This window comes from Phasianus colchicus, chromosome 8, assembly GCF_987193195.1.
Source record: "Phasianus colchicus chromosome 8, bPhaCol1.hap1.1, whole genome shotgun sequence".
Taxonomy (NCBI): Eukaryota; Metazoa; Chordata; class Aves; order Galliformes; family Phasianidae; genus Phasianus; species Phasianus colchicus.
Genome location: NC_143443.1, coordinates 23236948 through 23263054, shown reverse-complemented (window position 1 = coordinate 23263054; position 26107 = coordinate 23236948). Strand labels below are relative to the sequence as shown.

The 26107-nt window shown below is 44.5% G+C and overlaps 1 protein-coding gene across 1 annotated transcript in view; it reads right to left on the bottom strand.

Annotated features, from left to right (window-relative positions):
- The window catches only part of FBXW4 (F-box and WD repeat domain containing 4), a 58500-nt gene that overhangs the window by 12625 nt on the left and 19768 nt on the right, over positions 1-26107 (bottom strand). The window contains 1 exon segment of the mRNA XM_031597638.2: positions 1775-1840. Coding sequence (XP_031453498.2) covers positions 1775-1840 — 66 coding nt within the window.

Below are 26107 nucleotides of genomic sequence, written 5' to 3'. Positions count from 1 at the left end.
ATGAATGATCACATCAAAATTCACATGCCAGTTTCCCAGCAGTACTCCTCACCCAGCCTCCTGCTCTGCATGTGCTGATGAGACTTCCAGCTCACGCACAGATCCCCAGGGAGGAAAAGCCCCAGTGGCATGGTGCATTCCAGCTGTGACAGGCGAACAGGGAAGAATAAGTTTGACACTGCAGCCATTGCAACAGAGGCCCAGTGGCCTAGATTGCCTTGGCTTTTTTATTTGCCTGTCACTCAGGCTTTGACATTATTGAAAGATCAAACTCCGTTGTGCCTGTTCATTACCTTAATCCTATTTTCTACACAGCTTTATTATCTCTTCAGGCTTCCTTGGGAAAGCCTGTCAAAGAGGCTAGGGCAGGGGGAGAGGGTTGCCAACCTCTTCACTCCTGTCAGATGCCTCTATTGAAGAATCAGCAGCAGATTTGATGGGCAGGGGTATCACAGTGCAGCCTGTATCCTTCTGGAGCACACCAAGGGCACCACTGGATTAGGTAACCAAGAAACCTTTGCCACTTCTAAAACACTAGGGCTGTCTTTCCCACTCTAGCCCAGCCTTTGCAGGATGCATCTTCTGCCAACTCTTCACTTTTATTACTTCAGAGGAAAGGAAAGAAAGTGTTTTATATTTATATTTGACGTAATTGACTCAGATTACCTAAGCTATAGTTAGCAGACAATTGTCCTCAGACCAGCTCCGAATCCACACCAATCTCCTTCTACCCTCCTTTTCCCAAATACAGCCCTGGTGACAACCCTTGGGCCCTTTCTGTCACTGTTCCCCTCCCAGACCTCACCAGCTCTCCTCAATCCTGACAGCACTGCCTTGATAATCTGTGCTGTGCCACTCCTACACAGAGCATACCAGTTGTGGAAAGCTGAGCTGCCGTTCAATAATCCTGCCAAATATTTGCTATCTGTCCATCATTACACAAGGACCCTCAGGCTAAGAGTTTCAAATTTGTCAGCAGTTGAGTCTCACGTCAGGATTTGAGCCCAACATTTCCCCAGTCATTAAGGTCAGCACCTTTACCAGACAGGAACTGCTCAGTGGCCCCAAATCAGAGGCCACAGCAATTAACCTCCAATGCTTATTAAGACAGAGAGAAGACAACATGCCTAAATCACTTCAGTAGCTAACCTGTCGCCACCCTCACCTCCCTGAGCTGCCAGAAACACCAGCCAGGAAAAGATGGCTGTAGAGCCTTCATTCACATTTGGCTTCTCAACACCGTGGACAAGTTTGCAAATGGAGGGACAGAGGGTCACTCCTCTCCTCTCTGGCTTGGACTGATGCATCAACTGAGATGGATGCAAAGGAAGGTGTAATGGGAATGTTCTGACTGTATTGAATCGTGAGAAGAAACCAGATAAAACAAGAGCAGCTTCATTAGATATCAAGGATTACTGTGCCATAAGTTGGAGAGAAATGTGGAGCTGCATCATGCTGAACCAAAATCACTTCATCACACACCTTTCTACACCCTGCCCTCACATCTCATATTTCACAGAATCATAGAACCCTTAGATTTGGAAAGGACTTTTTAAGGGTCATCTAGTCCAACTCCCCTTCAATGAACAGGGAGATTCACAGCTTGATCAGGTTGTTCAGTGCTTTGTCCAGCCTGGCCTTGAATGTCATATTTAAACATCTCTTGCCCACACACACCAAAGGAATGATCCTACGCCATCTTTAGCCTTCCATTTCCTATTGATATTCACTCTCCTTTGCCAAGTCCTTCCCCATTACCTGGATGCCCACTCACCTCTCGAAGTCCCAGATTCTCAGAGGTGACGTGTGTCCACAGCAGGCTGTTCCTGTCACAAATGAGCTGTTTAAAAACAAGCAAACAGAAACAATTACCAATCCTTAAGTTACGAAGAAAGTGTGAGCAAGACAGAGAAAATGGGCTACAAGGCACACTTTGAATTTTGGCTTGAGACTACTTCAGCATATTCCACTGCATTTCACAAGGGCAAGCTGCAGAAGAGGGGGAGATGCTCTGTCAGTGTAGCTGGGCTGAGCTTCCCAGCTGAAGCAAGTCAAAACTGCAGAGAACTGGCAGGACATAAAGATGTATTTGCATGTGTGGATGGAAAGCCTAAACCAGGAGCAGCTGTAAATTGCAATGACATTTTCAAAACAGCACATACTTGGGACATTTCATATATAGTCAGGGCTATAAGCTGCAGAAAAACTTCATGGAAAATTCCCCATTACTTTTCAATCATGTCTTGTGCCTGTGTGTTGGCAGCTTCCCAGCACAATCATGAATTGGCTGCAGCATCACAGACCTAACAAACCACAGAATAGAGGTCTCCAGTCCAGCGCCTGCTCAAAGTCAGGCCAATTTCAAAGCTGGATCAGGATGCCCTCTCTAGTACTCAACACTCTCTGCTAGAGGCAGCAATATTTGGCTTAGTTCATACTTTCTAGCAAGGTCCGTTATAAAGTCCTCTCTGGGTGATGCCATGTCCCTGCTGCATATGCTGAGTCCAGAGACTGGCAAACAGTCACTGGCTTCAAATTAATTGATAAGAGAGGATCAAATCTCCAAACTCAAGCTGCAGAAACATGGGTGCTATGCTACAGCTATCGACATCACACTGCTTGTTTTGTGCCAGCTTCCAATACTCAGTGTAAAGAAGAGAAACAGACTCATACAAAGATTCCTAAGTAAGCTATAAATGATGTCTCACAAAGCCATATTTACTACAGCTGCTGAGAATAAAATGTCAAAACTATGTTTAAGTCACTGCGACGAGGATAGCACAAATGCAGGAAGTGCGGCCTGCTTTCAAAAACAGCCAGCTTGCTGCTTTGCCTAAACATGACATAGGGGATGACAAAGAAGAAAGCAGAATAAGAAAATAAATATGTAATGTCTGCAAAAATAGCAGTTTTAAAACATTTCATTGATTCTTCCTTTGGAAATCAAGGCCTCTAATGTAGCAGGAATGGACTCTTCCACAGACCATGACTTCTGTGAGAAGCACTCCCACCAGCATTACGTGGCATCCAGCAGCAAACATACACTCAAACTTGATCAAGGCCAGAGTAGAGCCATGTGAAAGAAGGGCAAGAACTCAGTACTCTTTCTACTTCCAGCTCCATATTTTAGCTGAGCAATTGCTTTCTCCAAGTCATAGAATCATTAATATTGGAAAAGACTCTCAAATCATCTAGCCAAACCACCATCACCATGCCCATTAAACCATGTCCCTCAGAGCCATATCACCTCAGGGATGGTGACTCTACCGCCTCCCTGGGCAGCCTGCTCTCATGTATAAACAATTCTTTCTTAAAATAAGTCTTTCCTAGTATCCAACCTGAAATCATAAGGCTGAAGCAGCTCTGTCAAGTATGGTGAGCAGAAGAGGCAGACAGCTGTCACCTGCAGTATTCTGCATTTGGAAACAGGGTTTCTGCTCAATACCTGCCTTCCCTCCACCAAGAACGAGATTCCCCCTCTTGCAAACATCTCCTGTCTCAGAGGAAACAAGCCAAAAAGACATTCTGACAGTTCACGAGCCATACCCCATGTCTGGAAAGCAGCACTTATGTCAGGGAGTCCCTCATCTACAAAGCTAGGTGTTGGATTCTGTCCCTCCCTTCCCAACATAATCCATTAATAACTACTAAAGCCAATTACCGTGGTTAGAAACATAATAGCAGTCAGGGAGTCAGTCAAGCAGGCAATTGGGTGCTTAAGATTTTTCTTTTGGGGGACAAACTGACTTTGTCCCAGCAGAGAACGCCCTCACGTGGGAGACAGACCCCTTTGTGCAGAAGGTATGCAGCAAGGCTTTGATGGTTGTTACAGGTCTAAATTAGCATGGAGGCACACCAACAGGGAGAAAAAGGTGGGAGGAACGGCAAGATCTAATCCCTGCTCATGCTGTCAGTCCTGGACTTCAGCTTTCCCTCCTCAGTTCTTACCCTCAACCCCCACCCCACCCAAAAAAATAGTGTTAGATGAAGAGATTTCTCTTCAGCATCACATACAGGCCTCAGGGCCACAAACAAGTCTCTTCTGAGTAAAGCTGCCTCCATTTAGTCAACAAGAATTTTGTCTCATACTTCAGCAGGATCAGGTTTGCAGGCCTTATCTTTAACAGGCTGGAGCCCATTAGCAAGCAAAGATAAGACTTCTCCCAGAAGAGCTGGGCATCTTCACTGCCAGGATTAAAGAGCAGCATTCACAAGACTTGCACAAAGAAGCAGTGCAAATGGGTAACTGACAAAGCCTTGGAGCAAATGGAACTGGAAAGCTGCATCCCCAGGTATGATACAGGGCCCCTCACCTTGAGTCTAGTCTGCAGACAGTTTCAGACCTCCCAAAACAGGAGCCTCACAGAGGTGACAGCTTCACACCAAGCAGAAGGGCAACACAAGTATGATTTGGTAGATTTGAAACAATATGCAAATTGGAGCTATGGATGTTCAAAGCCTCTGAAAACAGAGCTGAAACCTACCACCAGGTTTGCTTCCTTCAGTTTACCTTTAGCAAGGCTTTTTGTCTTAGGAAGTACACAGCGTGCAGCAAGAACCTGTGAACTAGGAAAGTCCAACCTCTTGACAACTGGTCTGGCCAGCTGCCCAAGACAAATAACTCAAACTGAGTTGCTGAAAAACTGGTATACAAGAAAAACAGCTGAAGACTTACTAGCTCAGTATATGTCATTTATTTTGTCTTCCAGCGCTTTTGAGAGTCAGAGACTGAATAGAGACTAGACTGGAAGAAGAAAACAGAAGATAACCTATATGTGTTACCACATGGATGATCCGTGTCTCAAGTATGTTACTGGTATATGCAGACACTGACCAGATACATCCACCCACTACATAAAAACTTCTGTGTTCAAGTTTCAGATGGGATAGAAGATGCAGAGATTCTTTCCCTACTATGCTTTCCTTGTCTTGTGAAAATTGTTGTGTACCATGACTACAGCTTCTCTTCAACCCTCTTAATGGAAAAATACACAACACAGTAGGACTTCAGTCTCTTCTCCCAGATAACCAGCAAGATTGAGAGATGATAACCTCAATCAGTACCAGGGAAGGTTCAGGTTGGATATTAGTAAAAATTTATTCTCCAAAAGAGTAGTCAAGCATTGGCACAGGCTGCCCAGGGAGGTGGTGGAGTCACTGCCCCTGGAGGTATTCAAGAAATGTATAGATGTGGCATGGTTTAGTAGGCATGGTGGTGATGGGTTGACAGTTGGACTTGATGATCTCAAAGGTCATTTCCAACCTTAATGGTTCTATGATTCTATGACTTCCACAGCAGCATGCACTGTTTTCACAGGGATTCCTCAGCAGCTAAAACCAGGAAAGCCAACATAGTAGTACAGCTGCAACAATCTCATGCCTGCTCCTAAAATACTAGCTCAATCCCACCTGCAGCATCCCTCTTTACCCCATGCTGGAAAGATGCATTGCCAGATGTGGTCGAACCAATGGGAGAGAGGTAGCTGTACATCAGTCTTTTTTAAAAGATGCTGTTTGTCGTGAGGGTTGGAAATAGTCTCACATCCCACATGAAGCCTTCTCACTGCACCCAATTTTCAGAGTAAGCCTAAGCTAAGAATCCTGTAATGCAAAGTCATTGAAGGAACTTGGGTAAAAAAGGTCTTTTCCATCCTCTTCTCTCCCAGCGTGCCCAAGGTTTGCACCCTTTCCCTGTACTGTAAACAGATTGTTTCGCAAGTCCTATTCTGCTGTTTGGAGATTTTGAACCCAGAATCTGCCTGACACGTGCAAGAGCCTGTTCCTTTCTCCTTGCATGCTCCCCCACCCTCTGGAATTGGACATCGTTGTTCCATTTTGGAGACTATTATATACAGAGACTCATTGGACCGGGAAACAAAGAAGTTATTACTTGACAGAGCCCTGCAGCTGGGAATGTAGAAGGCGGGGGGGGAGAAGTGGGGGAGCATTGAGGGAGATGGGATGAGGGGACTAGCAGTAGTGCTAGGAAAAGTGACCAACAGAAAGAACTCCTCAGAGATGGGAAACATCCTTTTGAAAAGTCTCAAGTTGGATGAGAAAAGAAGGAGAAGAGGAAGGAAGTCCAAAATGGAGGGTGGAATAGAGGAGAGAAAGCAGTTGGTGCTGCTGGTGCCGCAGGTTAAACACACGGGTCTGTGGGTTTGTGTAGCCTTTGATTCAGCACTGACACGCTTTGGCAAGGGAGGCCACCAGAGCTGTCAAATCCTTCACCAACGTGCCCATCAATTGTATTCAGCTCTCCCCGACCCGCACTGGCATTTTAATTACTGTTGGGTAAACTAATTTGTACAAATGAAGGCAACTCTGCCTAATAGAATATGCAAGCTCTCTGACCTCTGACAGGCGATGACACAAGATACAAAGGAGGCAGAGGAAGGCTTTTTATCAGAGCCTTATTACTCTCTATTACTCCAATTAGTTAAGCTCCAGTGCTCCTAATTGGGGGAAAAAATTGCAATTAAATCAATTTTTGATGGGCTGAAAGTGGGTTACCGAACCGCCCTGCCTGTGAAACACTGATATTATAGCAGCAAAGGTCAAAGTCTTTGTCGGCACCTGTGGGGCCCCCACCTCCCCTCTCTAAGCCCCTCTGTGCCCCCCCAACACACGCACACAGCTCGCTAAGGCGAATCATTAGAACATGTCATGTCTTATCGCAGTCGCCAGCATCCCGCTAACCTCATCAGTTGACATCATTAAGGAAGGTAACTCCTCCAGCATGAATACAGTGCTAAGGTCACACAAACTTGATGGAGCCCCTGCTGAAGAGCCCAGGAGGCTGCAGAACAGATGTAACAGTAACAACATTCTCAAGGGGAGAGAAGGGGGTATAAAACTGCACAGTGAATTTCAGCACCTCCAGCACCAAGCTTCTCTGACAGAGCAGATGAACACAACAGGAGAGAGAGATAGAAACAGTATGGGGAAGCAGATGCTCCTTCCCCAGAAGCATTGCACTTGCAGAAGAAGAAAGAAAAAGTGCAGCATCAGTTTTTATGTGCAAATGTACAAAAAGTCCCATGCACCTATCACTCAGGCAATGCTAGATGAAGCCAAGATTGCGTGTGCACACATTCCTGGTGCTGGCCCTTCACACCCAATGGTATATACTGCCCCACACAAATTCCACTAGCTACTTCGTCCCTCTTGCAGGATAACCAGAAAATTGAACCAAGTAGAAGTCAGTCAGGACAGGTGGATTATATGCTGACAGCTCAGTAACAATAAACTAAAAAAAAAAATTGGCAGGAAACGGCAGTCGCACTGAAAGTCTGGCCATTACTAACAGGCCAAAATAATAACTTCACAGAACAGCAAATGTGGGGAGTCGAAATCTATTTAGAAGAAGATGGGACTGAAAAGGCTAAAGAGGCTGATAACACTTAACTGTACAAAACCTGAAATAGCAAGTGCAAGTTGCATTCAGTTTCCCTGCAATATCACTCAGGCTTTTGGCTCTAGACTAATTCTTTCCATGCTCCTCAGTCCTCAAGAGCCTTGCTGTCTTTCTTGTCCCAAGTACTGTACTCCTCCTGCATTCTGCCATGCAGTGCTCCAGATCCAGACCTTTAGTGCAAGGAAAAGAAGACAAGATGTATCATACCAACTTAAACGTTTCCTATTTGCATTGCTGGCTGCTTTTCTAGGCTCAAGGGTATACACCCTTTACCTCGCCGAAGTCTAATTTCAGAAGTCTGCTTGTGATAATCTGCTCAGGTTCCTGTACTGCTAATCCAAATTTATCATAAAAAGAACTTCTGATGTGCTCTAGAGCTGAGCTTACATTTGGGCTCAAGTGCTTGCATACATGTAAAATATTCCTGTATTTCAACTCAATAACAGGACTGAGTTCACCTGAGCAACTGAGACCCACAGCTGCATAAGCCTCACCTTTGTTCAGCACTGAATAATGTTGCCAAAGAGAACCTGCAGCTGGAGGCAAATGACCAGACTTGTTCCACAAACAGACTAGAAAGTGTTGGCATGTTTGCAGTTGCTTCCTTCAGCCTCATGTGCATGCCATAGTGTGTCCCAAGGCATCAGCCAGCTCAGGGTTGAACTCTGTTCCAGATATGCATCGTAAATAGCACACAGAGAAGCTACAGAAGAGCTCTGCCTAGTCCTCATGGATACCCCACCAGGGTCTCAGCACAGAAAGAAAAGAAAATGTGTAAATATGACTACATGAACACCTCAATGTTTGAAATAGGAATTGCTGTGTTCTGGCAAGAAGACCAGTGACACAGGCACCAGCAGACAGGCCAATAACTCACTTACATGTTGCCTTGAGCCCCAAGTGGACAACTGGGAAGCGGTCCCCAGAAAGAAGGCATTTGCATTTTGTACTGAAGGGCACTGTAAAGAAGCTGGGTTGAAACAGAGAAGGCTCACATTTGAGGCAGAACTCCAGCACATTTAAGAGAAGAAATGCTCACGTCATTGTCTCCCACATCATTTACTGTATATCTCAGAGCAGAGAGAAGGTCAGCTCCAGCCCTCTCTCTTGGCTTCTACCTTCATGTCTTCCTCTAGACTTCAGAGACGTGCAGGCTGGAGGATATAATAAGCCTTTTGTATCTCCAAAGATCCAATTCCCAGCATAGCAGAAGAATTCCCCTCTACTCCAGCAAGTTGATTATTAGCTGGTACCCAAACTGGACACCTCCACACTGCAGTCATTGCTTTTCAGTCTTTATACCTTTGCAGGCGTAAAATACTTACTAGCATGGTATGTCCAACACTCTTCCATTACCCTTCCTCCTTCCCCAGACTCAGGGTTTACCAGGTATGGAGTGGTTGGTCTGTACATAGTTTCCTGTATGAGAACTTCCTGCATTCTCAAACCCAATTTAATCCCCAACCAATGCTCAAATTTTTACAGTTATCACAGAGAGGGGAAAAAAAAAAAAAAGAAAGATTCTTGAACTAAAGAAGTTTTACAGAAGACTCACTTCAGCTTATCAGCAACCAGAACAAAGCCTTACAGGGCATTTTTACTTCTCAGAAGTTAAAACATTAGAAAGGCAAAGAAAGGTGCTACTAAGGTTACATTCACACTTTGAGAAGCTAGTGGTGAAGTAACCACAGCTGGTATCTGGAGAGTTGTGCTTCTCCTTCCAACATCACTTAGTCATCTGCAGCAACCTCTACTCTTGCCCTCCTCCAGTCAGAACTTACAGTATACACAATATTGCTGCCAGGTACCCACCACATAGTGGGCCCTACCCTCAGACTACAGCACATGCCATTAGCAATACAGCACAAGGGAAGTGTAAGGCAACTTCTCCATCTTTGCTCAGTACATTGTTTTTTTTGACCCAATTGAACACTGTCCCTCTATGAGATGCATGCAAAGATCTTAGACACTGGACACCACCCGCTCTTGGGATAAGGCAGGGCACCTATGGATCATCTCAGGCAGATCTCAGCTCTCACCCACCTGCACTTTTACCACTAGCCTTCATATCCTCTACCAATCACTTCCCTGTGGCTCAACACCTTTATTCTTCCCCCCTAGCACCCATAGGGCAGACACCTGACCCCCACCCTTCCTGGAACCCTCATCTCCCTGAAGCCCAGTCCTCTGGGCCCACACACAGCCTTACAAGAAGCCCTGAACTCTGGCCCTAGCTTTCTCAAAGGCTGCCCAGGTGTAAAGCTCCAGTGATTCCTTTTTCTTTGCCATTTTCCCTTCCTCCTCCCTTTCCCCCTGTCCCCACCAACACTTTTGGGCCACACAGTGAGCCAGGAGGTTGGAGCACATGAGGACCACTGCAGCAGTCATGCTGTTTCTGCTCCCCCCTCATCCCAAGACAATTTCTAAGAGCTATTTCTTATCCTCCCCTCCCCGAAATGATTTCAGTTAATTGCCTGGTGGGAATCACTTATAGGTGCAGGAGACTCTCCCCTCAACACACACCCTGGCCCCTAATTGGCTTATTGAAGTTTGAACGGGGCTTTCACCTGGAGAAGCTGGTAATTATTCCCTTCATTCCCCTGTTGCTTGTACCTGTAGCTTCACACTTGGGGCCTGCCTGGCTCCACGGGGGTGGGCTTTGTTCCCTCTTAACTACAGGCCCCACACAAATGCGCCCAGCAGCAGGAGAACACAGCAAAGTGGTAATTTTCAGTCCAGCGTAATTAGCCAAGGTTCTTTCAGCCCAAACCGCTGAATGGGGAGGGGGCTGCCAGGGAGGGTGTGCCATGTGGGAACAGTGGGACAGGGGCTGCTCTCAACAGGAGGACAAAGGCCTCTTGGGGGGCTGCGGGCTGGGGTGAGGAGGAGGGGGTTGCAGCCTGGTGGCACAGTGGAACATGCACAACATGCATCTTCCCCTCAGTCTGCATAATGGGGCAGTGCGGGATGCTAAAAAGGGGTAAAGGAGGAAAGAAATCCAACGATGCACATCTGAAGAGCTGCAATGCATGACAGATTCTTGAAGGCTTGGCATAGATTCCACTACCAGAGAAGGATTTCTCAGTCTTTGCACTGAGATTAGAACAGCAAGAAGCTTCAGGAAAGAAAACTGGATATCACAGGTCCCAGACAGGATAGAAAGAACTGTTCCAAGAACAGATCCTCTAGCACATGTGCCCAGAGTCAGGCAACGAGGAGAACCAGGAAGACAGGCTCCAGGTTCCCTCGTTGCTAAGTCTTTTCCCATTAGCAAAGCAAAATCACTTTTCATAGTGGGATCTCACTTATGCTAGCTACCTTTCTGTTACAAGCCTTTGGTTCTGCAAAACCTACCAGAAAACATTGCCTTCTGATTGTGGAGTGGCCAAACCACCTGGCTTGCAGTGCATTTGCTCCTGTGCCACACCAGAGTGTTTATCCATCTGGCATCCTGTGACAGTGTCATCTATGTCCTCTTTGAATTATTATGGCTCTCTTAAGATAGAAATATCTGTCTTAATTAGTCAGCTCTAGGGCTGTAGACAAGTTAAACCTGTTCAGCTGACTTAGTGATTGCACCTCCAGTGCAATAAGGTTTGGATTTTGGGGTTTGTTTTCTCGGTTTATTTTTGGTGATGAATTGTATTTTGAACAACCTCTTCTTGTGCCCCTTATGACTGCAGTTTTCTACTGAAAAACAAGAAATTGTCCCAATCTTAAAGCTCAGTCCTTAATCTGCAATGAGGAGTATGAGGTAAGAAGCCAAGTGAGAACAAGCCCATTGCTTTCATCATAGCACCAGTTACAAAGGAGTACTAAACAAGCCCTCAGAGATGAGACAGTCACAACAATCACAACTAAAAGAAAGAGACTTGATAAGCAAGGAGACAGGCAGCACAGCTCCTAGGGCACAGACCCATAGCATCCAAGTTGCCTAAAACTATACGGAACTGTGATCAAATAACATAGCAGGCTGCAAACTGGAGAAGCAGGTTGCATGATTCCACCCCAAAATATTCTGGTTCCTTCTCAAATTATATACTTCTTTCACCTTTTACTAAATATTGCAACAGAAAGGTTGATATCTGAATTTCAATCCAAGTTTTTGCAGCTTCAAAGTATTTGCTGTGGGGATGAGTTCAGCTAGATACTATGTGTCCTCATTTCATCATCACTCTAGACTTTTTCCTTAAAGGTGTCTTCAACACCTCTGAACAAAATATGCTTGACATGAAATCAATGCTGGCATATGAGAAACAGGAACAAGAAATAAATACAAGCAGATTCAAGCTGACCAGGCCAGTTTCAAGGCTACACAAAGAAATCTACCAAAGAGTTGCAACACCAATGGAAAAAGATATGTAAAACCTTAGAGAATCTAGGGCTTTCTCTTCTTGAAACCTCACACTCTACCACCAGGGGAGATGTAAGAGTGATTTAAGTAAAGGTTCCAGTTGTCATCAGTGGTGAAAAGTCTAGATACACACCAATGAGCAGCAAACGTTTGAAGAATCATGATGCAAAGCAAGAAAGGCTTTGCTATTTTAGAAATATCTCCTTTCTATTTTTTAAGCTTCATGACTGCCAAAGCCAATCCCAATACATTTTCAGACGTGACTGGCAGAGTTTTCAGAAACAACTATTATTTTTTAAAAAATGCATATATAATCAGAGCTTATCTAAGCTTTTCCATTAGAATATGTGACAGAAAATGACTTTTCAATAAGCCAGCAATTCTTGCATGCCAGGGAGGTCAGGGGGAGGGGTGAATCCTTTCAGGTTTGCCAGAACAACTAAAACCCAAGAATGTTTCAGTTTAAAGGTAGGGGTGGGAAGGAATCAGTTTTCCTGGTGCCACAAGCCAGGCATTATATTTCTCTTATTCTTTTTCCCACACAGACACACAGCTCAAATCCAAACCTTCCAATTTAGGAGAATTTTGAAAAAAAAGTGGTCAGGGTGATGAGGAAAAGGAAAACTTTTCAATCAGCATAAAATTTTAACATCTTCCCATAAAGAGTAGTTCTTATTCTACATCACAGAGGCTGGAGCTGTACCTGTTCATATTTACAGAGGAAAAAAGCTCAATCACTTAAACTCAAATAATTACCCAATTAAGTCAAAATTAGTTATTCTTATCCAGTAGGAGAGGACTGGGGGGAAATACTGCTCAGAGGGTTTTAAGAAGCTAAAAGGCAGGAAAGGTGAAAGGGGAAAAGTGTGTGCACACCACATGCTGCAAGCAAAGAGGTCCAGGACACTGAGGCATGGAGACACAGGTGCTTTGTGGAGGAGGCGAGCAAAGCCTCATCTGTGTTTAACTCAGCCATGAAATGACTCCTAGAGCTTTCCTGCTCTGATCATTCCAGCCCCAACACAGACATGCTTGCAACAATCTCAGTTCATTTGCCCTAAAAGCTCTGGGCAGCTTTCCTCTTGCCAGCTCTCCACTCTGTGCAACATGATCTGCTTCAGGGTTTTCATGCTAAGCATTTGGAGCACATTAACTGTTTGCCCCTAAGTGACCAAGATCCTGGACAAAGCCTCTATACTCCATCTGCATGTTCAGGACATGCTTGGTTTTGGGCAAGCACCAGAGTGAGAAATAAAATCCACCAGAATGGATATCCCCAGCCCTGTATGCAGAAAAACACACGTAAGGTTTCATTAAACAATCAGGCAACACACATCTAAAGCATAAGGATAATAAGTGGCTACTTCTGACACAACTCCAGAACTACCCCAAAAAAAAAAACATGTGAAAAAGTTTTGCAGAACCAGAGCTCAAGCCATTCTGAAATCAATATACAATAAAACAGGTCATCAACTTCAGCATCTGTAATCACAGGCTGGGTAGCATGGCAGGCCATGAACCACTGAATTTAAATGAGAGCTGAGATTAGCCAGGTAAAGATAGGAAAGGGATCAGGCAAATTAGATGCTGTAGAATCAGGGAAAGGACAAGTCAAGAAGTCAAAATATTGATTTCCCCCAAAAAGGCACAGAAAATGGAGTAGGATGGAAAGATTCACACTGGAGGGCGTGTGAATCCCTGAGAAGAAACCTCTTCAGGCACACATCTTTTAAGTCTGAAATGGAATGGAGAATTCCCGAAAACAAATCGTCCTCTGATGTCAAGATGTACCTGACATGGATATGAAATACCCCATTGCCCCCTGCCCCTCAGTAAGTTGCTGTCTAGGTGAAGTAAGACAAATGCTGGCAGTAAGTCCTCTGACACTTCAAGGAATAAAAGCTGGAAAGCTCTGGATGCACAGGCAACTCTGCAGGCAGGAGTGTGAAACCACAGTTTCCTTTCTTCCCTTCTATGGCCTGCCCAATTCCCATGCATTTTGAGTTTAGGAAGCCTCATCCAAAAACACAGTATTAAAAGAACCATTTTTTCTGGCAAGTCCAACACCCACCTGAAAAAATGCCAGAACCAAACTTGCTCACATGTCCTCCACTGAAATGAGCATTATCAGAAAATCAGTATTTGATTCTGCACCAAGTTTGGAGGGTCCCAGCTGAAGCTATCAGTGATCTTTAGCATGTGGCTAAACAAGAACCATTAGTTCAGATTAGGCTGCATCTCTGTGGACTCCAGCCATAGGCTGCACAGGGAAGAAATGCTGAGCTTACCACATCTCAGGTAAGTTCACTCTTAACTACTAGGAAACGTGATCTCAACCACGTGTACTAATCAGTACTCCAAGTAAGACCAAAAACAAGAAGGAAGAGAAAACTAATTCCATCAGACAGACCTGCTCCATCCTCATCCCTCATTAAATCTGTCTGGACAGGTGAAGCAGATCACCACACAAAGCACAGGTGCAAAACTCAAGACAGCTGCACCTGGAAGCAGAAACCAAGCATAGCAAAAGTAGCAGTTGCTGCTTGGTCCAGCTCAATCTGTAATTGCTTCCTCTGATCAGTCCACTTTTATTCCTTGCTCTCCTTTTCTGCTTTTTGGGAGTGGAAGAGAAGGGAGGTACATACACACAAGCACCAGACTTCTTTTTCCCCTTGAAAAACAAACAAGCTGTTGGGTTCTAATTTGAAAACCTCTACCCAGCCCTTACAATAATAAATCTTTTGGACTATCAATCACCTTGGTACAGATCGCTCTTCTCAAAGGAAATGGGCTCTCTCTCTCTCTTCATTAGGTGCCCGTGTCTACCAACCATAGCAGAACCTCATTTCAAATCCTCATTGATGGACAGCTAAAGTTAGAGGAACATATACCTCAATCTCAGAGGAGAGAGGTAAAGATTTACTAATTAGGCAGGACAATGCACATAAAACTGGCTTTAACACCTGACCCAAAAATAACACTACATCTTGAAACGTCAGGCAATCTACAAAGCTCTGTAAGTATATCCCTCAAGTAGTTATGTGCAGAAATGGTGAATGGAATGTTATGAATCCACAATACATCTTTATAGCAAGAAAGTATCTTCTACAGTTGTGCTCCTTGCAGGTGAGAAGGAAATCAGAGAAGACCTGACAAATCCTACATAATCAACTACAGAACACGGGGACAACACTACACAGAGAGAATTGACTTCCCAGTCTGGAATGTTCTCAGTGCTCTGAAAGAAAGCCAGTTCTGAAAGATGCCAGTTATTTGGAGAAGCTGAAGCTTAGTAACAGGCAGGAGGCACCCTAGCATGCTGTCTTTTACAGAATATCAGCACACAAGCTAGATGCACAATTGCATAAATTGAGGAGACATTCCCATTCTTCAGAGGAACTAGTCTCCCTTTAAGCCTGCCAACCTTCTCCAATCACTTTTTCCTTTTCAAACTCCAGCCTCACTGGTCCCTCTCAAATTGCTTCTCTACCTCCGCTAGTGTTTCAAAAGCAGGTTGATTTGCTAATCCAGAACCAGACTGTCTCTGATGCATTTACTCACATTAAACAGTCTTTCAAACAACTTTTGTGAGAACTGAGGGGTCTGGAGAGGCCTGGAATAGGAGACAATATACTGATGTGTGCCAGACCTCAACTGGAAGAAGCACATCTCTGAGCAGTGTTCTCATTTTTAACAGTTCTTCCTCTAGTCTTGAAGATATTCCTGTGGGCAGCGTTTTGCTTGTGCCTCACACGGAAGAAACAGAGGATCCTCATACACATACTCTTAAAATTCAAGGTATGTCCAAGCTGATCTTCATTCCAGCATTCTACTACCAGAAAGCTCCCAAAGACATCAAGCAGAGCAAAGGCGTAGTTTAACTAAAGGCCTGAGATGCACCAGGTTTACGGGAGATTTCATTCTTGAGCACATTTCTACATGTAGGTTTAAATGCTTTCAATGAAGAGGATGCTAAATGCTCTGCGATTCCTGGCTGGTAAGTGTGACAAGCATCTCTAGGCATGATGAATACAAAGTACCATTTGCTTCATCTTTTTAGACAGTACTACACCATTAGCTGGGGTGTGCATAGGAATATGAGGAAGAGGACTGATTTAAAAATGCAGCTTCCAGCTTGTCTGCCTCAGGCTTGTCTTCTCCAGATGCTGAAGCCAGGAGGTACACTAGACATGATGTATGATACAGCTGAATCTAGCAAATACTTATTTGTGCTCAGAACTATGGACACACAGTACACATCAATGAGATTCTAACCTTCAGCTCCTAAGGGTCAGACCTTGCAAACTCATATTTACAGGGTCACAATCCACCCCTACAATTACTGAGTACATCCTCTGGTAGGGTTCAGCATAGACATAAGTAAAAACTGGTCTTGCAAAGACTATGGATTTATAAGCTTTGCTACCTCTTGCATACAGGAATTGACTTGTGCAAAGGGAACTGAAGGAGATGCCAAAATTCAGAAGAAAGGTTAAGTTAGAGATATGCATTCACAAATTCCGTAAATTCACATTGTTTGCAATCTCTTTCAGGGCATACAGATGACAGAGGCCAAGATGAAGGCACTGCTGCTGTAAACATCCTTCTACTCTCCATTCAAGGAAACACCTTCTGTGCAGACAGGAGCCTTCCCTCAGCATTTTTTTTTTTAAACACATCCCAGTGCTTGTATATTCTCCCTCCCAACCTGGAACAGTAAATGCTGTAACTGTAGATTGGCAGAGCAACATACATTACATGCCATGCACCTCCTCCTCTTTCTTTTTTTTTTTTTTTGTCCCACGTTCCAGTGAGCACATAGTCTTTGTTTTAAATAAAGAAACCATCTCCCTCTACTCCTAATCCAAAGATGCAATGCTGACATTTTGCTCCTTGAATTCCATCTAAACTATTCTTATAGCCCATTTATATGTAAAGATGTACATATGAAGAACACTCACACATGCCTATTTCTCAGGCTGGTTCAAGCCACTGGAACCACAGAATTATGCACAAGCCCCAGTGCAGACACAGGATGTTTTCCACCAGCTCACTCTGAACTCCTCTTGGATACAACAGCTCTAATCAGAGGCAGGAACAGATACACATGCCTTCAATAAGTGCTTTGCACAGCATGGTCTTGACATGCAGTTTACAACAGACTTGAATTGACTCTACTGATCTTAACTATAAAATATGTAACCCCATGCTTTGGCCTAATACATCTTGAATACAGTTATAAATTTAAATGAATAAAGAGTAGCATCAGAAAGGTACCATCACCTGCAACCTCCTGCAGACTTTTCAGTTTTCTTCAGAAAAACTATGACTAGTGTCTCATCTCACATGCAGTCATATCCTCCTTCTCTTCATAAACAAAGAACTGGTGCTCTTCCTGCACTGGAATGAAACTTTCACTCTGATTAATTCAGTGTTCTCTCATTTCTCCCCCAAATATATATATATATATATATATATATATATATATATATATATATATATATATATATATGGATATATAAAATATAATTTTAGAAGAACGGAGGGCAAGGGGGAATCCTCTAAAGAGGCCCAGTGCTTCCCTCCTTGTAATGAAACCCTGTAATGGAATGCCCTGCACTCCAATTAGGAAGAAATGCTAATTTTCTCCAGTTGAGCACCCCCTCTAGATGTATCTAATTTGTTTCACTGCTTTCATCTCTTCCCTCCATTACATTTTCCTTTAAAGGTTATGATCTGTTTGTGCCCTTCATGCCGCGCCCTGACAAGACACCCCTATGAGAGGTTGCAGGGGCCATGTCGCCCTTCCTAACCCCCTTCCCAAACAAAAACCAAAGCTTTTTTTTCCCTCCACTGCCTTTTTAAGAAATGCAGAAAGATGAAGGGGAGGAGTAGGGAATTGGGAAGACAATAATTAAAAATAAAAAGTAAGCCCTCTTGCTGATTGTGTTGTTGGTTGTTTCCAACAAAAGGTTAGAGACCTTTGCACCATGACAAACACCACTATGATCAGTGCCAGGCCAACTGGGAGAAACAGAATCACATAGCTTTCCTACTTCTGCAGATCTATTTTAGGAACAACTGACATGCAAGAATCCCTGGTGCAAAAGGTTTTGAAATGCTGAATTGTCTCGCTCCTTGCAGGGCTGGGTAATGCAATCTCTCCCCACCTGCCAAGGGATAGCCTGGCCAGAAAGGACGACAAAAGCTGGCTGACTGAGGAGAAGGCCTCAATACAGTGCTTCCCACTCATCCCTGAAGGGTTACAACTTGTTCTGGGAGCAGGGACTTGAGATGGGAAGCACGGGCCTTGGAATAGCTCCTGCAGGCAGCTGTGATGTGTGCTGGCATGGTTCTGGCTGGCTGTGGGCAGGAGAGACCAATCTGGACAGGAGCCTGCCCAGAAGACCTTTCTACAAAGACTGTACCTGTAGCACGCATGGGATGGACATCTAGATCCCTGGTGGTAGCACACCAATTCCCTCAGAGATTATAGAGTTCTTTCCACTTAAATAAAATCCAGCCACAATCCTACCTCAGTTTTCTCCAGCAAGGCTTCTTTGCATCCTGCCAGATTATTCTCAAATGAAACAGTCATCCTGGGGCTGAACTCAGGTCACCACAACACACGCACCTTGCTCCTAAGCTTATCTATTCATTATTCCTGTTCAGCTTCTACCTCCCTTCAATTCTCTCATTTGATTCTCAGCCATTTGAAAGGAAATCCCTGTTGCACATTCGAGACACCACACATTCTTGCCAACACTCTACAAGTTCAAAGAGTCCAAAGAACTTCTTAGGAGACAAAGCAGCTGAATGGACTCCAAGTGAAGTTGAAGTTGAGAAGGAACTCCTGGGTTCTACCCGTGGCAGAGCCTGGAACCACTGCCCCCTTGGAAAGACAGACAGTTCAAATGTGCTGCATGGGCTGAGCACTGATCAGCCACTTCTTGGACAATAAGATGAAGATGGAAAAGTACTGCAAGAATGTTTTCTCTTATTAATAGGCACTTTGCTAATACTGCCCAAGATAGCCAGTTCCCTCTCAGTCATTTCCTGCTGCAGCCACTGAATCCTGTTGGTCAGAGAGCTATATGCTCCATTACAAACTATTTCCTCTGTACACTTGCAGTGCCTCCAAAGGCTTTTGCAGAAAGATTTCCCCCTTCTGCCCCCTACGCAAACACTGCTCCCTCATAACTCGACTTTCTGGGACCACAAACAGGGAGTGGGCAGGAAGCACACAAAGATTTACTCTTCGGAGCTAGCACCCTTGGCCTTTCCTCCCCCACAAGTCCCCTCTCTATCTGGTCCATGCGAACAAACGCCGAGTGGGAAAGAGCGCTTGCAAGAGGCCTGCGTCTGGGCCGGCTGCCTTTCATCCAGAAGATGCCTCTTCCCGTTGGAAAATACAAGCATTGTGTGAAAACATTTTAATATATTCATGCACATTCCTATAGCTTGCAGGAGCGAGAGGGTCCCAGCACCCTCCCCTCCCTGCCTTCCAAATGATGTTCATAGGCAGCGATGCACTGGGAATGCCACCTGTTTTCGCAAATGCCTGCGAGTATGTAAATTGTGGGAAGATGTGGGCCAAGCGCTGTGTTTTATTGTGCTGCAGAAAAGATTTTACTAATTACTTGCCTAAACTCCAAAGCAGTACGCCTGCTTTTTTACAAAGGGGGAGAGCAGGGAACGTGGGGGTGGGGAAAAGAGGAGGAGGGGGAGAAAAGAAAGAGGAAAAAAAGAGTGTAAAGGGAAAGAGAGAGAAGGAGAGGGAACGCAAGGGATGCATTTCAAAGTTTCTCCAGCAATTGGATGGGGGGGGGGAGCTGGGCCCAATGTGAAATCATAGAGGTCAAAGGTGGGTCTCCCTCCCTTGTGAGAAAGTGGTGAATCAGGACGGTTTATCAAACGATCATTTTCTTTTGAAACTGGGAGGCAGCGGCTGGGACAATTCTGCAGATGTGCTTGATGAGTTCGGGACAAAAATGGGCCGCCTCCTCCCTCCCTCCCCCCTTTAAGGTCTCCCATCAGGGGTTGCTTCTCCCTCCACTGCTTCCAGGACCCTCCCCTCCCTTCTTCAGTGGTCAGCTGAGACCCCCACCCACTGATCGCTTTTGTGTTCCTGGCCTTTGGACACACTGACAGGGCCCTTTATGAGACCCCAATCAAGACCCCCATGTCACAGGTACCTAGTAGAGATACCAGACCCTTTTCAAATGAGGAACAACAAGGAAAATATGCTGGCCCATTGTCCCTGCACGGCACCAAGGGAGATGAAAGGGACAGGCTGCTCCCTCTCCGCAGACCACCTGCCAATCAACCCCAGTTATTAAGGTCACGATGTGGAAATTCTTTTGACCTACACCTAATCAAAGATGCACCAGGGTCCTTTGAGACAACATGGAGGAAGGTGGGAGGGCAGGCATCCCCCCACCCTCCCCACCCATAAATACAGTGGAGCTTCCAAAGAGAATTCAGTAGGAGTTACCCAGTTAGCGCCGCAGCACACTTGTCCTGAGTGCCACTAGGGAGTTCAATTGGCCTCCACACATTCAGCTTCAGGAGAGCTCAAATTAAAAGCTCTCCTCACTGAAGAGTTACAGACTGAGCTATACCAGAGGTGGCTCAGAAGTAATAATTAAGGACCACATGTGACAAGTATTAAGCATCCTCTTCCCATTCCTAATAGCTTTGGCTTTCACAAGACGTGAGCTTCACAAATGTGTTCAGCATCATCCAGCACAGCCTCTGAAGAGGAAATGAGTCTATGAGCTTCCAAAAGCACCTGGAAGAGCGGACAGATACCAGCAGTATGGTGTGTCCTTAATATCCCTTGCATGACACAGGATGAAGTTACCTAGAAGACTTTGATGGTGGTAGTTGTTATGACTATACAGAAACCATTTACAGAGAAGAGTTAGGACCCACCTGGAGCGACAGGGCAATCAGATGGGTGGTACAAAATAGAGCATGGGTCAGATGGGATCAGAGAAGCATATCCTACCACACAGCCCCACAGCACTTGGAATACAGACAAGATCACCTGTCCCTGAAAAGCTGTTCTGAGTCACTCACTGTCAGAGGGATACCATCACCTGGTCAGTGATACAATACTACTTCAACCTGACAGCCATGACACAAGAAGTGACAGACTGCAGTCTGTAGTAATTCACATACAAAGGAAAACAACAACAACAAAAAAAAAAACCTATCTCCATAACAGAAACATTTTTCAGCTTATATAGGAAGCTTCTGTCAGTGCATGATTTTGAATAACGTCCTCCAGAAGGACATCATTCAAAATGTGGATAAACCATGTCTGTCACCACCACCAGCACATGCAAGGCCAATGTTGGCGGAGCAGAAACTTCTGGTATCTATCTTGATGCACCATATCTATCAGCAGGTAGGCAATCCCCTTCCCAATCCCACTGCTAGCTTGCTGTCACATCCTATCCAAAGCCTATCTATTAGTGAAGGGCAAGCAAATGTGCTGTTGCGGAGGAGTGAGGACAAGAGCAGTGTGACAACCACAGCAGCCAAAGCTGCAGGTTTCATTATACTAAACACTTAACTCATGTGTTGGCTCAAGTTCCTCCACCACTTGCTGAGATTTAGCTCATGAAAGACACTCGTTCATTTCTTCTCTGAGTCTACTAACTCCTACCAGAGAGCCCACAGAAATTAGGAGGCAGTGGTGATCAACTGGGTGGGAGATGAGAGAGAGGAGATTCCAAAAGAGCTTGGGGTAGGAACTGTAGTTCACATCATGTTTACACAAATCCTGCTGCATTGCTTTTCTACTGCAAATCACTTCCATTAAGTTCTGATTCAGAAGTTAGCTATCAGGTTCCTAATACTGTATCCTTGTTCCTTAGCTCTTACACAGTTAAAGAATAAGGTGGAAGACAGTTTTTTTTTCTCCTTGACATTAAGCCAACTAGTTCCTGTACCTTACCTACAATAACACATGGCCTTGTTTAGGTTGTTGTAAGCCAAGATCCAAACCATCTATCTCCTTCACCATTACAGTAAGCTGCAGTAGGCAGAGCAAACAAGACCTTAGTACTGCAGCACAGAAAACAGAGGTGAGCTTCTTAATTCAAGGCAATAATCTTCACTACCTCCCTCCTTTCAAATGGCAGCTGAGGACCAGCCTGCTGCTCTCCTCAGAGTGAAACAACACTCCTCTGGAAGAGCCAGGCTTCTATCTTAGGACACTGCAACTCCTCTTCCCACCTCAGGGCATGAGCTTGCATCCTCTAAGCGACACCCCCAGCCTCATCTGGGAGGAGTAACAGTGGAAGTTGAGCCTAGTTAGAGGCACCTGCACCTGGGGCTCTCACCAAGCAAGAAAGGTCCATCCCTTTCTGTCCCTACCCGCCCCCAAAAGTGACTCTTTGAAAGACAGGGGAGGGAACAGACACCACTCTAATTGTAGGAGTGAAACCTGGCATCCTCCTGACCGTCTACCTTTGCGCTCTGTCTCTGATTCTCTTTGAACCTCTGGTATAGCTTGTCAGGTCGCTGCCCTCACAAGAGATCAGAAAAAAAAAAAAAAATAGGGCAGTGATTACTGCTGTACACTGATTTGCAAGCTGGAGAAAGAGAGAGAGAAAAAGAGAGGGAGAGAACAGCCTCCATGTGTCAAGCTATGAAAGGACTGTGACTGAAGCCGCCTGAAAAACAAACCCTTAATTTAAATGTTAATGAAAGTGCTGAAGAGACATCAGAGGCTTTCCTTTCTCTACAAGGAGCAGAATCACCAGGTCTAGAATTTATGGCCCCCTTCAACTCCTCTCTCTCCTTCTCTGCTCCATCAGCCAGAGAAGTTAGGAAAGGAAAAAAAAAACCCTAATTTTAACATTAACTCCACACTTCCACCCTGGGATGCAATTGCTAAATTATCTGTCGGCAGGACACTGATCAAAGGTGGAAAAACAAAGGCACACTGCACAGCCGAGCAAAGGTAAACAGCAGCTGAGGTCTGGTGAAGTTACCTTCTCCTATAAGTTTAAAAAGCAAAGAGAAAATGACTCAAACTGGAAATAGAAACCTCAGGACATAAGGCTGTCAAGCCCCTTTAACTAAGTTTCTTCTGTCACATTGATTAAACAGACACAGATTTTCCTGAGCAAACCAAGCAGCACAATAAAGATGCTTCCCCCAAGCTTTCTGAGACAGACTTTCCCCTCAAGCAAGGCAAAAGATGAGAAAAAATGTCAGGGGGAAAAAAAAAGAAAAAGAAAAAAGACTCAATATGCAACAGCTCCAAAGGATTAGAAACAGATGTCTGAGATCTAACTCAGCTACTGCCTCCCAAAGCCTGCTCACCTGCCCACAGTCACTAGTGAGCCAATTCACACAGAGACAATATATACATTAGACTATCAGCCAAAAGTGACAACAAGGGAGCACGCTGTAAGTCATGTAAGCTTCAATGTGCAAAGCAAAGAAACTGAAGAATGGTGACTTGCACAGTTTGCCAGCATGTATGTGATACAGAATTGTTTGCATGCATGATTCTGGAGGAGACAGAAAGAGGACATGTACGTTCAAATGTCCATCCATGTGAAGAAGGGAAAAGAGAATCATTATCACACAGTTAAGAAAGTAGAACAAATTCTTCTTCCCTTCATCAAGGGAACAGTCAGGGCACATGGATAAGACACAGGTGTCATTTTAGCTCCAGATGGTAGAAACTGGAAAGAGAAACTGATACTCATTTCCTGCTCTTCAGCTCAGGGGTGAAAGAGCACCAAGTTAGTTATGATTATTGCATGTATCTAGAAGTCTGCACAGATCACTTTCTGAGGTCAGTAAGAGATGGTACTTAACACCACCACTAACTTTGCAAGTACACCCAGGGATCTCACAGTTGAGTAAAGCCCTTCCTGCTCCTTCTTAAGAAACAGCTGCAGGTCAGAGTCCCCTCTCAATTATTCAAACCGACCAGACTCTGCAAGAGATCCCTAAGGACAGCAGAACTATTGCTGCCTGCTATTTTGCTGGCAATGCACAAACCAGAACGAAACCCAGTTACTTGCCCCATGTCCTAACAGATTCAGGGAGGTTAACTGCACAAAGCTAGGTCAAAACAGAGCACCACTACAGAACAACAGCTCATCTTGATATGCGGTAAGGGATATCCACTGATAAAAGCAAAGCAAGAAATGAGGGCGGGGGGAACATTATTAAGCATTTTAACTGCTGCACATTAGGGCTTCATTTGTACAGTTAAAACCATTGCAACACGGTTCTGACTCACGTGGGTTGTTTTGCTTTAATGCAAACTGCAAGACCAGATTGTTCCATTTTCACAAAAAGTTTCCAGATAGCCATAAAAAGAAGAAGCCTTCAAAATGAATCATTTTGATTCTTCCCAGTGGAAGAGAGGGCCTGTCATTAACCCTTCTCTTTCTTCCTTTCCCCAGCATGTTCTGGGTACGTTTTAGTTTGTCTGAAGTTGTCCACAGGGATATATGTCTCCCAAGATATTAACTCCCCATAATATTCCACAGGAGTGGTAGCTAGGTTAAGAGATTCAATCTACCATGTAGAACAACAGGAGCAGGGTTTCAGCTACAACACTGCATAAATAAAAGAGACCAAGCTAGCTTTTTTAATTCAGCTGCTCCCAGAGATACTCATTTTGAGCCCAGATACCTCGTCTTTGGCACAAACCTTCCTCTTCTCTGAAGTGAACCTGCATTTCAGTACGACGTTTGCAAGGAGAGGTTATATACTGCAGCAGGCCAGATGATACAGCTGGACAGGGAGACCATCTTTCAGGCTTACACACAGAAACACATTTCTGCCACAATAGGGCACATTACGGTTGTGCGTTGATTCCCTAGATTGTGCTGAATGTCTCCTAGCTCTCTATCTCTGGTTGCACACTGAAAACCATTTTCGTCCCTCCATCATCTTTTTTCTTGGTTTTAAATCTGCTACATTTGGAGTACAACTAAGGAAGATCAGCTCTCACCATAAATATTATAAAATCTAGATAGCAAATTCTAGTGGCTAAATCTTGCAAGAGAAGCCAGCTTAGACTGGAATCGTTTTTTAAACCTAATATCAAAGAATTTCTGAATCCAAGAATAACAACAAATTTAACATCAAGGTTCACTTTTTTTTTTTTTTAAATTTCCCCTCCAGTGTTTGAGCTTCTCTATCATTGGGGAAAAAAAATGCACCACTCCTCTATTTAGGGAAAAAATAGCTGCATTTCAGTAGTGCAAAAAACATCTGGGTTTATATATATATATAAAAACTTATATGCAGCAGCAGCCATAAATGCCAAGAAATTGGACCTCATTTTCTCTATAAACCTATCACTCAAATTAGACAGTGCACAGTGGTCACTCCTCTTCCCTGGCTACTGCCACTTCAGAGAATGACAAAGCATGAAGGTGCCACTATTCCACTAGAAATCCCTGGGTTTGACTCACTTTGCACATCTGAATTGGTCCACTGCATTCAGGCTTGCCCTGGTCCCTGAGCACACATAAGTCACTGCAGTAAGCACCAGTAAATGAAAGTTTAACATCTGCATGATGCAGAGTTCAAAAGGCAAATGAGCTGGGGGAAGGGGATTACAAGCAGCTAAGAAACACGGTTTTGTGTATGTAGCCTCTCTGTAAGAATAGTATTTTGCTCACCTGTGCAGAAGAATAGCTTTGGAGACCAACTAAACAGTTGACAGAGTAAGCTGAGGCATCCTATTTTATGGATATTATAAGATACTTCTCTAATTTTGATGCAACAGGCAATGTAAGACCTGCTGTCCCAATTACACTGACCACAGCACAGCTATTCAAAACACCTGCTAAAAACCCAAAAAGGCTCTCCTCATCCCCACTACCTTGCAGAACATTGTTAGGGAGCCCTAAAGGAATGAGGCTCCAATAGCACACGTTGATGTGAAGGCACCTCCACAACTGAAAAGGCAGCACAAAAGACCAAGCACAATTTTTTCCCCACAGTGAGAAGAGAAAATCTTCTATACGTAGCAACTTTTTTTTTTCCCCCCAAACTACTTCTTACTAATTTTTCCCTTAATGGCATCATTCCACTTGCAGGCTCTCCCAGCATTCAGCCCAGCATCACCATACAGAGAGCAAGAAAGCCTCCCCTGTAGCTCAGCACATCTGTGAGAGGGTCTCTGTACAGCTCTGCAGAAACTGGGAACAACTCAAGGCAGAATAGCTGAAAGAGACGCTTAAAGCCAGAAAAGCTGCATTTAAGAGCACAAACATCTATGCAGGGCAAAGCAACTGCATGGCTGTACAAGCCACCTTGACCAGTCCCTAGCAGCACTGCTGTGA